Source organism: Blennius ocellaris, assembly GCF_963422515.1.
Source record: "Blennius ocellaris genome assembly, chromosome: 3".
Lineage (NCBI taxonomy): Eukaryota > Metazoa > Chordata > Actinopteri > Blenniiformes > Blenniidae > Blennius > Blennius ocellaris.
Window position 1 is genome coordinate 3,081,344 of NC_137652.1, and position 15,252 is coordinate 3,096,595.

General features: G+C 47.3%; 3 protein-coding genes across 3 annotated transcripts in view; 1 reads left to right on the top strand and 2 right to left on the bottom strand.

The window, feature by feature from the left end:
- Positions 1 to 1,444: 1,444 nt before the first annotated feature.
- dgke (diacylglycerol kinase, epsilon) lies at positions 1,445 to 7,652 on the bottom strand (the record flags this gene model as incomplete). Its single annotated transcript, XM_080520294.1, has 11 exons — positions 6,855 to 7,652; positions 4,905 to 5,064; positions 4,162 to 4,281; positions 3,762 to 3,905; positions 3,525 to 3,682; positions 3,383 to 3,431; positions 3,190 to 3,303; positions 3,021 to 3,092; positions 2,695 to 2,822; positions 2,453 to 2,564; positions 1,445 to 1,657 (listed from the first exon to the last, which is right to left on the bottom strand). The coding sequence occupies exons 1-11, from the start codon at positions 7,355 to 7,357 to the stop codon at positions 1,445 to 1,447; spliced, it is 1,773 nt and encodes a 590-aa protein (XP_080376420.1). The 5' UTR covers positions 7,358 to 7,652.
- A 1,140-nt stretch (positions 7,653 to 8,792) lies between these two features.
- Positions 8,793 to 13,843, top strand: cUnh17orf67 (chromosome Un C17orf67 homolog). The gene is made up of 4 exons (XM_080520296.1): positions 8,793 to 8,907; positions 9,912 to 10,012; positions 10,663 to 10,790; positions 13,636 to 13,843. Exons 1-3 carry the CDS (start codon positions 8,844 to 8,846, stop codon positions 10,777 to 10,779), a joined length of 282 nt encoding a protein of 93 aa, XP_080376422.1. The 5' UTR covers positions 8,793 to 8,843; the 3' UTR covers positions 10,780 to 10,790; positions 13,636 to 13,843.
- Positions 13,844 to 14,270: 427 nt separating this feature from the next.
- The window catches only part of cbx8b (chromobox homolog 8b), a gene marked incomplete at its 3' end in the record, with an annotated part of 2,366 nt that continues 1,384 nt past the window's right edge, over positions 14,271 to 15,252 (bottom strand). The window contains exon 5 of the mRNA XM_080520900.1: positions 14,271 to 14,291. Within this exon, the coding sequence (XP_080377026.1) occupies positions 14,271 to 14,291 (21 nt within the window). The remainder of the gene's footprint in view (positions 14,292 to 15,252) is intronic.

The window sequence follows — 15,252 nt, forward strand, 5'->3', positions numbered from 1 at the left end:
CCTCTAACATCCAGATTATAGAGCATCTTCCTCCTCTAACACCCAGATTATAGAGCATCTTCCTCCTCTAACGCCCAGATTATAGAGCATCTTCCTCCTCTAACATCCAGATTATAGAGCATCTTCCTCCTCTAACATCCAGATTATAGAGCATCTTCCTCCTCTAACATCCAGATTATAGAGCATCTTCCTCCTCTAACATCCAGATTATAGAGCATCTTCCCCCTCTAATCCAGATTATAGAGCATCTTCCTCCTCTAACATCCAGATTATAGAGCATCTTCCCCCTCTAATCCAGATTATAGAGCATCTTCCCCCTCTAATCCAGATTATAGAGCATCTTCCTCCTCTAACATCCAGATTATAGAGCATCATCCTCCTCTAACATCCAGATTATAGAGCATCTTCCTCCTCCAACACCCAGATTAGAGCGACCAAGTGAAAACTTTCAGTAATTTGCACAAACAAAGAAAAAAACAACGTCCAGACTTGAAAGAAGCAACATTTTCTGACGAATTCTCAACAATCCATCAGAACAATTTGGGGATTTTAAGACACTTTTATAATCCACCACTTTAAAACCTCTAGGGAGGCCGTGAAACACTGGAGTTTACTTCCCCAAGTAACTAGTTACTTTCCATTGGTAGTAGATAGTAAAGAAGCTGCGGGGGAAAAAGTAACAAAATAACTGATTTAATGGTGATTTAACGACGTAATCTTTGTGTTTCATCAAACCAGCCCCTTCAAAATAATGGAGTGTCTATGGCACGAACGATCAGTGCAAACAAATCAGCTTCACACGTCACATGGCAACGGGGGAGGGTGGAGGAGGTGGAGGGGGAGGGAGGAGGAGGGAAGAGGGGGGAGGAGGAGGGTGGAGTGGGAGGATGGAGGAGGGTGGAGAGTGGAAGGGGAGGGAGGAGGGGGGGTAGGGTGGATGTGGAGGTGGGGGCAGGTGGAGGGGGGTTAGGGTGGAGGGGGAGATAGGGCGGAGGTGAGGGAGGGTGGAGGGAGGAGGGGGGGTGGGTGGAGGGTGGAGGAGGGTGAGGGTGGAGAGTGGATGGGGAGGGTGGAGTGGGAGGATGGAGGAGGATGGAGAGTGGAGGGGGAGGGAGGAGGGGTGGTTAGGGTGGAGGTGGAGGTGGGGGCGGGTGGAGGGGGAGGGAGGAGGGGGGGTTAGGGTGGAGGGGGAGGGAGGAGGAGGGGTTAGGGTGGAGGGAGGAGGGGGGAGGGTGGAGGAGGGTGAGGGTGGAGAGTGGATGGGGAGGGTGGAGTGGGAGGATGGAGGAGGGTGGAGAGTGGAGGGGGAGGGAGGAGGGAGGAGGGGGGGTTAGGGTGGAGGTGGAGGTGGGGGCGGGTGGAGGGGGAGGGAGGAGGAGGGGTTAGGGTGGAGGTGGGGGAGGGTGGAAGGTGGAGGAGGGGGAAGGGTGAATGGGGGGCGGGGTCATGCTTGGGCGGAGGCGGGCCCCGGCGGGGGGGTGGAGCGGCGAGGCGCGGGGCTCTCGGGCTCCGAGGCGCTGGACTCGTCGTCCGTCTGCTCGGCGCTGTGGTACAGCATGAGCGCCTGCGTCTTGTGGGTGATGGTGACGGAGCAGGGGCCCTGGGCCCACGGCTCCCCGTCCACCTGCATCGGCATGGTGGAGCTCTTCAGCACCAGCTGGGGACACAAAGGACGGAGGGACGTCACTCCATGGGACACGTCTCGTGAACTTGACTCTGACAGCAAAGTTAAATTATATTAAAAATAAACAAACAAAGGTGAAAACGCTGGAGGGCAGTTAAAAATAAAGTTGGTTTATTATATTAAAGTTGGGAAAAAGAAGCAAAACATTTTTTTTAAATAATAATATATTCCAACAATATTGATATTTGTTGTGATAAATAGATTTTAAACGTGAACCAATTAAATTCTTCTCTCATCCGCTTTGTATTGGACTTTGTTGTTGTTGTTGTTGTCGTCTTTTGGGATTTATTTGGAAGCGGTGAGACATTAATGTCCCAAAATCTCATGAACTCGTCCTCGGATGACGACAAATCATCATTTAAAAAAAGACTAAAACAACTAAAAAAATTCAGTTTTTGCGAAAAGTTGATAAAAACGCATCCATACAAACAGATAAACTACAAATAAAGAAATAAAGACGACGCAGATGAAAACACAAAAACTTTCTCGGTACTGGAAACTCCTTCCTGGAGCACCTTGAATATCTGTGTGGCTGAACAATTCAAGATTTTAAATATTAAATAAGTCCATTATTAAATAATTGAATAAAAAGAAGGTCAATGCAAATGAATGCAAACAAAAAAATTATAGAATTCCCATTTTCTATTCATGAATGCTCGTATAACCTGTGTGTGTGTGTGTGTGTGTGTGTGTGTGTGTGTGTGTGTGTGTGTGTGTGTGTGTGTGTGTGTGTGTGTGTGTGTGTGTGTGTGTGTGTGTGTGTCTCACCCGGACAGTGTGTGCTTGTCCCAGGCGGACTGGATTGGCCAGCTTCACTTGGATCTGAGCGCAGTGGAAGGAGCCGAACACCCCGACCACCTCGAGGAGGCCGTCGTCCAGCCTGAGGAGGAGGAGGAGGAGGAGGAGGAGGAGGAGGAGGAGGAGGAGGAGGAGTAGGAAGAGAACGACTCCGGTTAAAACTCGCCCGTTCGTTGCGAAGCGACACCAGCAGAAGCGGCGAGGCGCCTCACCGGGTCGGGGGGCAGGGCTCGTCCCCCATCCCCTCCCACAGCCGGCAGCCGCCGCCCCAGTACCCGATGTTACAGACGATGATGCCCTCCAGGCTGGGGAGCGCCACCCGCTCTCCGTCCAGCTCCAGCTGCCACACACACACACACACACACACACACACACACACACACTGAGATATCGTCTTCCAAAGTGAAGACGAGCGCGGCCACCGCCCGTATTCCAAAGTTAAGACGAGTCCGGCCGCCGCCCGTCTTCCAAAGTGAAGACGAGCCCGGCCGCCCGTCTTCCAAAGTGAATACGAGCGCAGCCGCCCGTCGCGTCGTACCTCGATCCTCTTGTCCAGGTCTTTACATTCCTGCACGAGGCAGTCTTTGGTGCCGTACAGGAAGTACACCGCCTGGACGGGAACAAGCACAAACAGAATCCCGTCAGAACCCTCCTCCTGCAGCTCGTTGTCTGTGGTGAGGAGACGGCGAGGCGGCGGCGGCGGCGACCTTGTTGATGATGCGGCTGGAGAAGAAGGACGGCGTTTTCTCGCGGTGTGTGTGGAAGTTGAGCGCCATCAGAGCGTCGGGACCCACGGAGAAGTAGTTGTTCATGGAGAGAACCTACAGAGTGCAAAGCTTTAAGTCTGTCGGCATGAAGCCGCCCCCACCCACCCCCCCACGACGCTGAAATCAGACTCACCTTTGGTTTTCGGAAGTAGAGACCTTTGGAGGCCACCTGCACCTTCCACCTGGACGATAGCGTAAAGATGACGGAGGAGAAAAGAGTCAGACATGTTGAGAGCCTTTTAACCCCCCCCTGTGAGCAGCAAGATCCAGCTCACCGGTCCATCTGCACCACCTCGGCGTCCAGGACGTTCCGGAGCACCTGCTCCACCGGGATCTCTCCGGCGTAGCCGGCGCCCCAGCCCAGAGTGTTGGACAGGTCGTTCCCGGTGCCCAGAGGCAGGATGGTGACTCTCGGGAGGAACTGGTCTTGACCCTGGAGGACGGACAGAGGACGTCAACAGGCGGGGGGACACGTGCGTGTGCGTGTGTGTGTGTGTGTGCGTGTGCGTCACCTTCAGCCTCATGGCATCGATGGCGTCCAGCACCCAGCCCACCGTGCCGTCGCCTCCACAGACCAGAACACGTACGCTGCCGGGCGGCAGGAGGGTGCAGAGCTGTAGGGCTTTGGAGGGGGGCAGCTGAGAGAGGTCGAAGACCTGGAGGAAGAGGAAGAGGAAGTCCATCACTTTGTTCCCTGGAGGACGAGAGGGAAGGAAATGATTCTGTTTGCGGTTTTGAGATGACGGTCGGTCGAATCCTTCGGTACTTTAAAGATGAAAGTAATCTGACCAACAAAAACACTGTAAAGCACAAGTTGTTGGACACTTTGCCGTCCAACAACGTGTTTCTGGAGTGAAGAGTGTGACCTTTGACCTCTGATGACCTGAGGATAGGGGGAAGCTGCACACTGACCTGGACCGGGTTGAGGAGGGTACGGAACTCCCCGAGCAGAGCCTCCCCCATGTTGTTACCGCTACGGGTGTTCGCCAGGACCAGCACCGGGGTCCAGCCGCTGCCACAGGACGACGCCAGCTACGGGAAGACCACAAGGACAACCGTCATCCTGGAACTTCACAGAAACCCCAGAGTGGCAAGGATAGGCTAAGGACCTAGGACCAATGGGCCCAAAGGGCTGAGGACATACTGACCCAGGACTAATGGGCCCAAAGGGCTGAGGACATACTGACCTCGGACTAATGGGCCCAAAGGGCTGAGGACATACTGACCTCGGACTAATGGGCCCAAAGAGCTGAGGACATACTGACCTAGGACTAATGGGCCCAAAGAGCTGAGGACATACTGACCTAGGACTAATGGGCCCAAAGGGCTGAGGACATACTGACCTCGGACTAATGGGCCCAAAGAGCTGAGGACATACTGACCTAGGACCAATGGGCCCAAAGGGCTGAGGACATACTGACCTAGGACTAATGGGCCCAAAGGGCTGAGGACATACTGACCTAGGACCAATGGGCCCAAAGGGCTGAGGACATACTGACCTCGGACTAATGGGCCCAAAGAGCTGAGGACATACTGACCTAGGACTAATGGGCCCAAAGAGCTGAGGACATACTGACCTAGGACCAACGGGCCCAAAGGGCTGAGGACATACTGACCTAGGACCAACGGGCCCAAAGGGCTGAGGACATACTGACCTTGCTGTACTCGTCGGGGTGTCGGCGCCGCAGCTTGTTGACCCGGTAGAGGTAGTGAGGTGGGATGATGAGGCTGTGGAACTCGCCCAGGTCGCACACGTCGCCGTCGGCCAGGCTGTCCAGGCAGTCGTCGTGCACCGTGGTCTGGCACCACACACACCTGGACGAGTCAGAGCGACACGGCGGTCAGGTCCTCGGGGGACAGTTTGAACAACACGAGCCGATCCGGTCGTGGGACGCCATCGCTTCTCTTCACGTCTTTCACCAGGGCGTACGACGGTTCCGCAACGGGACGACCTGACAGCTGGACTTTCTGTTGCCAGTTTGTGTGAATTAGTTTGAGCTCTTTGTGTTCGTCTACACTTGTGATTTATACGACTTTTAAAAACCAGACAATACAAGATATAACGGGAATAAACAGGTTTGAAGAGCGTTTCCTGCTGCTGAACAAAGACAAGTCCTTTTCAAAGCCGACTGGCGATCGTCTATGTGACCATCCTCTGATCGTACGTTTGCTTTTTCTAGATTAAATGTAACATCTCCGTCATTCGGAGAAGAAAATCAGAGTTAATGGCGTTTTTCTTCATCAACTTCCGTTAAATTCTCCAATCGGTTAAAATTCCTCTTTTAAATTAACCGTCAACCGTTGTTGTGTTTCCATGGCAACGGAGCTCTGGAGTCACTGGAAAGGTAATTTTTTCAACAACAAAAAAACCCAGACTCCGTCTCCATGGAAACGTCACACCGCTGCACTTTCTGAAACGCGTCCTTGCATTTTTCATTATGCGAGTTTGTGTTTGTTTGTTTTTCCTCCTGCGAATTTGTGTCACTGGAGTTTCATGTATGAACAAAGGTGAAGTAAAAATAGCTGCACGCTGCAGGTAATCCCTACAATTCCTCCATACGAGAACATGACAGATTGTAAATTCCAGCAGATTGAAGTGAATTACGGCCGCATTATAACATGGAATGCTGGGGGGGGGGGGGGGGGGTGGATTAAACATGCAGGCTTTGGGATTATTGTTCCATATTTGTTTGGTAACTCGGCTTTAAGCTTCACGGCTGCGGAAAAGAGGTCTGTACTGGGGGGGGGGGGGGGGTGTATTTAATCCATCAGATTAAAGAGACTGGAAATAAAAGATTAGTCACTTCAAATTCGTGCTGGAAAAAAACTGCTTTTATATTGAAAAAGTTTTATATGATATGTTTTATATTTAAAAAAGTGTCAGATCACTTCACTCTTGTTTATTCACATTTCTCTTGTTTCATATGAGCAAACTTTGAAGAGTAAATCTATTACCCCAGGGATCTGCTCATCATATATTGTGAGAAGAATATGGAGTTAAATTAAACTTATGGAAGTAAAACTGGGTCATCAGATTCTGAATTTGAATTTCTAACTCTGAATTTTTTTTTTTTTTACCATCGAAATCAGATTTTTAATTTTAGAAGCTGTCGAATTTCAAGTACGTATCTTTTTTTGCTTCTGTTTTTTTTTTTTTTCCAACATCTAAAAATATTCAGTGTGTAAAAATCCAGCTGTAAAAACAAATTCAGCTGTTTTGCAGCTGAATTTTTTTTTGCAGCTGAATTCTTTTGGAACTGATTTTTTTTTTGCAGCTGAATTTTTTTGCAGCTGAATTTTTTTAGAACTGAATTTTTTTGCAGCTGAATTTTTACACACTGAATATTTTTAGATGTTGAAAAAAAAATCAGAAGCAAAAAAGGATACGTACTTGAAATTCGACAGCTTTTAAAATTCAAAGTCTGATTTCGATGGTTAAAAAAATTCAGAGTTAGAAATTCGAATTCAGAATCTGATGGCAGTTTTACTTCCATATAAACTCACAGAAGTACAGAACCGTGTAAAGCAGGTATTATTATTATTATTAGTTATTAGTAAATATTGACACGTGACGCTTAAAGCCCAGTCTGACGTCATCACGCTACCTGAGGTCGCAGAGCTTGGGCTGCGTCCCGCACTGTTGCGTGCACACCGCACAGTAGCTGGCCAGCGGCACGTTGCCCCGCACCCAGCGGTGCGGGGGCGGCGCCGCGGCGGCCCCGCGCGTCCCGCACGGCGCCAGGATGTCCTTGCACGGGAGCGAGCGGTCGGCGCGCCGCAGGCACCGCTCGTCGGCGCACACGCCGCAGCAGTCGCAGTAGGCGCCCCGCAGCACGTGCAGCCCGCACACGCAGCAGTAGGTGGGCTTGTTGAACAGGTCCGTGCAGCGCCAGCCGTGCGTGCTGCGCCGGAAGAAGTCCCGCATGTGCGTCTGGCGCTTGGAGCGCTGCGCGCTGCACCACAGCGTGATGACGACCGGCACCACGACGGCCAGCGACGTCCAGAAGAGCAGCGTCCACTCCTCCCGCGACCCGCCGCCGCCGCCGCCGTCCTCCCGGGACCCACCGCCACCGACACCACCTCCGCCGTCGCCGCCCTCCCCGCACATCCTGCGGGATGCGAAGCAACGGAAATCAGACCCGAGCGCCGCAGAGGGAGCGGCTCTGCCGGGGAGGAACGACGCGTTTCACCGCGGAACTCATCGTGTCACGGTCCGGCTGCGGTTTGTGGAGGAAAACGTTAAAAAAAAAAAAAAAACAACAACCCGATCGGGAAGACGAGACGAGACGAGACGAGACGACGGAGCTCCGAGCGGTGACGGGAAGCCTTGTAAACAAAGATGGAACAGCGGGGTGAGATGGTTCAGTCCACACCGGAAGTGAGACGCGCGCACTTCCGGGGAACGAGCGAAACAAACCGGAAACGTTTGTCTTGTTGAAATACTTAAAAACAAAGAATTAAAAACTCGGGAATGTTAAATTATTATTATTATTATTATTATTATTATTATTATTATTGTTATTATCCCCGAAGAGAAAGAGTTTTGAACAATGACCTCTTGATCCCATTTTTTCTTAATGTGCATTTTCAAACGAAGAGATAAACCGTTAATTGTTCCGTTTTCCAAAACCGAACAAGGAAGTAAAACACCGAGTTTATCGCTTTGAGTCTTACTTCACTGCACATGCGCACTCCTCATAGCTGACGGAACTTATTTTATTTATTTATTTATTTATTTAAAAATCAATGTCCCACAGGTAAACAGAGGGTGGGAAAACCGTATATTGAGTCAAGTTTATATTATATAGATCACAAACACCCACAAGCCAGACACTTCCTTCTACCTCTGGTCAATAATAATTTATTTATTTACTGTGCAAGAAAATCATGTCTACCCTTATGTTACTTACTTTTCTAACTGTTTTGGATTCACTTTCTGTTAATATATTTTACCACATTTTATTGTGTACCGAGTGATTTTTTTTTTTTTATTCCCCTATCCTGTAAAATGTGTGATTTTATGCTCCTATCGCGCTTTGCTGCTGCTGTGACACTACATTTCTCCTTCTGTGAGATTATTAATGGATTATCTTATCTAATCTTATAGCCGTTATACACAGATATAGATTGGTATTTGATTTGTCTTCATGCTGTTTTTGCACAAAATGTTATTTTCTTCTAATTATCTGCTGCTCCAAGAAGTCTGATCGCAACGGACAGAGTTTCGCGGTTTTATTGCGATGCCAATAAAGTTTTATGATTTCTGATTCAATCATAAGAATTCTCTGCGGTTGCTTTCAGCTCCATCTAGTGGCCAAATCTACGAACTGCAACCCGATTCAACTCCACTGGCCAAGTGAAAATATTACCATATTTAATTGTAATAGTTGTACATTGATGTATTTATCCTTATATAACAAGAATTAATAAAGAGCCTCTGGAGGAGGAGGAGGAGGAGGAAGAGGAGGAGGAGGAGGAGGAGAAGGAGGAGGAGTAGAAAGAGGAGGAGGAGGAAGAGGAGAAGGAGGAGGAAGAGGAGTACATCGTCCTCCTCCAGAGCCTCTCCTGTGCAGAAGGACTGGTGGAGGGAAGCGATGAAGACGATGACGAAGCTGCTGGTGTTGGTGTTCTGCCTGGTCCTGCTGACCGTCCATGCAGGTGAGCGACTCTGACACTTTGTTGTTGTTGTTGTTGTTCTGATCCAGCGGCATCGGAGGACATTTAACTCTGAAATGAGAGGAAACATCATTTCTGTTCTGTTTGTTCTGGTCGTCGCTGCAGGAAGCAGCTCGTCTCCATCTGACTGGACTTTTCTTGGTCTTTTTTATAATCGATCCTTCAACAGATGCACTTTATTTAAAAATTCCAGTTTCACGTCGGTGATTTGATTTATGTTGCATAAACAACTGGTCGAGTTTTTCTCTCGACACATCTGGAGAAGGTTCAGGAATGTTTGTGCCACGTTGTCGAGTGAGACTCAGGAGCCCCACTAGACCCCCGCTAGACCCCCGGCAGCCTCCAGCAGTAGAGGGGGGCCCTCCAGGCTGGACCCTGCTGGGTCACGTTGGGTCAGGTTCAGCCCAGAGCCCCCCCCACCCCCCCCACCCCCCCACCCGGGAGGCCCAGAGGGTGAATGGACACTTTGTTACCTTCCTCCAAACAGACGGCCCCCAAAGAGGGAGTGTGTGTGTGTGTGTGTGTGTGTGTGTGTGTGTGTGTGTGTGTGTGTGTGTGTGTGTGTGTTGTGTGTGTGTGTGTGTGTGTGTGTGTTGTGTGGTGTGTGTGTGTGTGTAAACAGCCCCACTGTAACACAGCTCCCACTCACAGGAAGGTTTGTCTCATCAGCCAATCAGCAGCTTCCTGGAGGACGAGGCTCGGAGCAGCTGGAGAAACATCCGGAAACACGACGGCAAAAAGAAGGAAAACTGCGATAATGACTTTTGTTTCCGCTGTTCAGGATTTTTTGTTTTGCATCAATCAAATGCATTAATTTAGAACAGATGTTTTTGTTTCAGCAACAATTTGATTTTTTTGCAGAAATACTGTAAAAAAAATCTCATGTCTCACGTCTCATGTCTCACGTCTCACCTCTCACGTCTCACGTCTCACGTCTCACGTCTCACGTCTCACCTCTCATGTCTCACATCTCATGTCGTCCTCAGACGCTAACCCGGTCATCAAGGAGAGTTTAGCGAAGCAGCTGCTGCGCAGTAAGAGGCAGGAGAGGCCGATGAAGCCGGGACATCCTGACGAGCCCATGAGGGTAAAGGGTCCCGACAGAGACACCTCACACTGGTCAACCTGGGGTAGAACTGGTCAAACTGGGGTAGAACTGGGGTCAAACTGGTCAACCTGGGGTAGAACTGGGGTAGAACTGGTCAAACTGGGGTAGAACTGGGGTCAAACTGTCAACCTGGGGTAGAACTGGGGTAGAACTGGTCAAACTGTGGTAGAACTGGGGTCAAACTGGTCAAACTGGGGTAGAACTGGGTAGAACTGGGGTAGAACTGGTCAAACTGGGTAGAACTGGGGTCAAACTGGTCAGCGTGGGGTAGAACTGGGGTCACACTGGTCACACTGGTCAACCTGGTCAACCTGGGGTAGAACTGGGGTCAAACTGGTCAACCTGGGGTCAAACTGGGGTCAAACTGGTGAAACTAATATTTTCCTACTCTCCTCTCCAATAGAAGCGAAATTGATCTATTAGATTCTGTCCTGTTTAATTGATATGGTTTCTATTCTATTCTATTCCAAATAAGTTCCACCATCGGCTGTTCTCTTTTACTTTAAGATGATTTCAGTTGATCTTATATTAATTCTCTCCTCTCATATCTGAAGACGAGAGTTTGTCACTGATGCGGGTCTCCACCCCCCCCCCCCCCCCCCCCCACCCTCCTCCACCCCCCTGTGCAGGAGCACCTGCTCCACATGCAGGCTCTGGACCAGCGGGCCCAGGAGACCAACCTGGAGCACTGGCTGAACCCCCACTGTGCCCCCCGCTGTGACCGCAACTATGGAACGCCGGTCTGAGGACCAGGAAGGTCGTTACCCACAACAATCCTCACCCACAACAATCCTCACCCACAACAATCCTCACCCACAACGCTCCTCACCCACAACACTCCTCCCCCACAATGCCCCTCACCCACAACACTCCTCACCCACAACAATCCTCACCCACAACAGTCCTCACCCACAACACTCCTCACCCACAATGCCCCTCACCCACAACACTCCTCACCCACAACAATCCTCACCCACAACAATCCTCACCCACAACAATCCTCCACAATGCTCCTCACCCACAACACTCCTCCCCCACAATGCCCCTCACCCACAACAGTCCTCACCCACAACACTCCTCACCCACAATGCCCCTCACCCACAACAATCCTCACCCACAACACTCCTCCCCCACAATGCACCTCCCCCACAATGCACCTCACCCACAATGCTCCTCACCCACAATGCACCTCACCCACAACGCTCCTCACCCACAACAATCCTCACCCACAATGCTCCTCACCCACAACACTCCTCCCCCACAATGCCCCTCACCCACAACAGTCCTCACCCACAACACTCCTCACCCACAATGCCCCTCACCCACAACAATCCTCACCCACAACACTCCTCCCCCACAATGCTCCTCACCCACAATGCACCTCACCCACAACGCTCCTCACCCACAACAATCCTCACCCACAACAATCCTCACCCACAACAATCCTCACCCACAATGCTCCTCACCCACAACACTCCTCCCCCACCAATGCCCCTCACCCACAACACTCCTCACCCACAATGCCCCTCACCCACAACAGTCCTCACCCACAACACTCCTCACCCACAATGCCCCTCACCCACAACAATCCTCACCCACAACACTCCTCCCCCACAATGCACCTCACCCACAATGCTCCTCACCCACAATGCACCTCACCCACAATGCACCTCACCCACAACGCTCCTCACCCACAACAATCCTCACCCACAATGCTCCTCACTCCTTTTCTCCTTTCCTCTCCTCCCGCCGGGTGGAGGCGTGTCTTCGGGGGGGGGGGGGGGGTCGTGACCAAAACCCTCCTCCAGTCATGTTTTGAGTCTAGTTTCGTTATGAAAGCAGCAGTTTCTGGATTAGTAACGTCTCTCCGGGTCGACAGGAAACCCCCAGGAAGCAGGTTTACAAACTGCAACGGAGGAAGAGACACCCCCCCCCCCCCCCCCCCCCCCTTCGCCCCCCCCCCCCCACTCTTTTCTTACTCCTATGGCCAAAGTCAAAACCAAAAGTAAAGAATGGAGTTTTAAACTGATCATTATTCGGTTCAGGAAGCTTCATGTGAAGAATAATTTGGATTCTCTAAAACTAAAATAGATAAAGAAAGAACACATCAGATGATAAAAACACTCAAAAGTTCAAAATTCATTCATTTACATTGAGGTGAATTTTTAAAGGAGTCATATTATTCAGCTTTTCAACACTTCCTCTCCAGAAACATTATATTCAAACTTGATTTTCCCTCCATTTGAATATCGGATCCTAGGAGCTGCATTCAGAATCTGCTGTGTCTGTGTGAGCTGGACTGGCTCCGCCCACACACACGACCATCTAATGGGAAGAGGAAGGAAGTACTTCCTCTCTTGGCGCCATGTGCCAGAGCAGAGCTGCCTGATTTGTGGGAGGAGCCTACCTTGATTGTGATTGGCTGAACCCCCTGATGACACTATATAGGGTTTGATTTCTGATTGGCTGCTTGGAGCAACACACTTTTTAAAACCTGGAACAAGCCGGGGAGAGAGAGGACACACTTTCTTCTTCTGGGGCGTCGGTCCAGATGTGGAGACGATTATTACTGCTGGAGAACTTTTAGAAAGTGGATTTTACATTTTAAGTGAAAGGTGACAGCAAATAGTAGAAATACATGAAGCAGTGTGACAAATAACGTTGGTGAAAGTTTAGTATTTATTCAACATTTTGACTGAAGAAAGTATAAGAATATACAGGTACACACACACACACACACACACACACACACACACACACACACACACACACACACACACAGCCCAGTCAGTGAATTCAGGACTTGAGGATCAAATTTCCTGGACATTTCGGTATAAAATTAGCTTCTTGTTCAGATTTGAGTCATTTAATTGTTTTTTCTTGTGAAAACATTGACATTTGCATCATGTTTACTCTTTAAATTTAAACCAAAAAGTCATTATGGGACTAATTTACCTGTTCGGCCCACTCAGAATGAAACTGGGTAAAATGAGTTTTAAAGTGTTTATATAGACTATTATAGTTAAACTTATACTAACGATAAAAAAATCGTTTAATTGAGCTATAAAAAAAAATAAAAGAACGTTTCATATATGTGGATTTGACACCAATTTGAACTTTGAATATCAATTAAATTTGACAATATCTTCAAATAAAATAAGGATTTTTTCCCCCTAGAATTTGAGGAAAATGTAGACAGTTAAAGAAAAATCAGATCGATGAGTTTCATTAATACAAGATGGTAAATATTGCCCAGATCTTGAATTTATGCAGAACGAGACTAATCACAGCGGGTCGAACCGGTGAAATGGAGCCATCATTCTAACTGAACCAAATAATTATGAGAGAAATTGACTCAAATCTCAACACGAAACCTTCTGGTGTAAAACGTCTGTGTGACTGGAACAATTCATATTTAATGTCCTTGCTCATGTTTTGACGCTTTAGTTATAATTCAATTCATTTGACGAATAGACATAATTAATGAATGAATGACTAAATGTCTTTCCACTTGACTCAAAAAAAATTTAATTCATATTGCATGTTTGAATTATTTTTTTATAATATATTTAAATCTATTTTTTTCTTGATTTGTCCTGCAGAAAACGACCCCGGATGACTGAACACGGACTGAACGATGGGAGCTAGAAAATAAAAAAAAAAACAAAAAAACAAAATGTAAACTCTATATTTTCTTTCTTTCTTTCTCGTGTAACGATCATTAATCTCGTTTCTTCGCTGTTTTCATTTCTTCCTCTCACGTGACGACTTCGTCACTGTGTGAATTAAATAAAAAAAAAACGATTATAATCTGTATTTTTCTCATTTATTTTTCCGCTAAATGAAAATGCGTGAAGCTGCTCGTTCATATTTAATAAGCAGTTTCTCTATTTTTGCGCCATCAAAACCTAAAACTGAATGAAATAGTTGTGTGTCTTACAAATAATTAATAATCAATTGATTCGTGTCGTTAAAAAAACACGTTGGAGAGAAAAAAAACATGAAATAAAACTAAAATCAAGCATTGTAAAAAAAAAAAAATCATTAATTTAATGACGTTTCATCACAAAAGCGTGTCTCGTTTTCTTCATTTCCTCTTTTGGAGATAAAACACGAATAGAGATAAGAAAAAAAATGTTTTTATTAGCTGTGCAGTTGAGATAAAGAAAGGAGACTTGTTCATTTATTAAAAAGTGGTTTTCAGGGGCCTGCGTGGTGGAAGAGGAGCGCCGCGTCATCAGGGCCTCCAAACGCTCATCTGCGCAGTTTTACGCATTTAAAGAAACTCAGAACATCAATTCAAATAGTTTCAGGACGAGGTCACGATATAAACCTTTAAAATTAAGAATGTAAAAAAAATAAGACGTCTAATTGCGTGATTGCATTTTAAAGTTTTAAAACAATCAGTGGCGTTAAAAACAACGAACTGCGCTTTAAATGTTTTTTTTTTTTTGTAAGGTTTGAGACTTTTTAAAGGGATTTCAGGGTAAAAGTCAAACCCGCGGCCTGCAGAACAAACAAAAAATAAATCTATCGTCAGATATTATCAACCATCAGTGACGCAGATGTGAAACGTGGTTCTGCGCCGTGACGCGCGGCCTTTCAGTGTTTTTACTTGTTATACAAAAAAGCCGCAACATAAAAAAAAATAAAAAATTAAAACGCCATAAAAAAAACAAGCCTGAAAACGAGGAAGGGTTTTAAATAATCTCATTCAAAGTCTTAAAATAAACTCAATAAAAAGTGGAAAAATGAGGCCAAAGTGAGAAACTTCAAATGGTTTATTGAAAAGCTCTAAAAAGCAATTTGACACCAACTTCTTATCCCGTTACATCGAAGCTTGAAGCACATTTTAAAAAAAAAAAACCCCAATAAACTGAAAGATGTCATTAAATGCACCTTCTGATAAGAAAGTAACTGAAGTGATTTAGTTCATTAGAAATGTTAGACACATTAGTTTTAATACTTTTCAATTCAAAGTGCTTTGAGTTTATTTTATTTCTTTTTTCTTTTTAAATAGGATTTCATCAGATTGAACAGGACTTGAAGTCTAATCAGTTCAAATGGAGAAACTTTCCATCCAGGGACCGGGGACGTCAAAAGCGCCGCGGCAGGAAGAGAAAGAAAAGTGGAAGAAAAATACATTCTAGTTAAGTTGTAACTGCAAAATAGTGAAAATTCACAAAGTCTGTACAGGAAGTGGCCTCTTCTCCTTCTCC

Coding starts and splice junctions, on each gene's coding strand:
- cUnh17orf67 (XM_080520296.1), top strand. CDS start 8,844: ATGAAGACGATGACGAAGCTGCTGGTGTTGGTGTTCTGCCTGGTCCTG. Junction 8,908..9,911: donor CCTGCTGACCGTCCATGCAG/GTGAGCGACTCT, acceptor TGTCGTCCTCAG/ACGCTAACCCGGTCATCAAG. Junction 10,013..10,662: donor ATCCTGACGAGCCCATGAGG/GTAAAGGGTCCC, acceptor CCCCCTGTGCAG/GAGCACCTGCTCCACATGCA.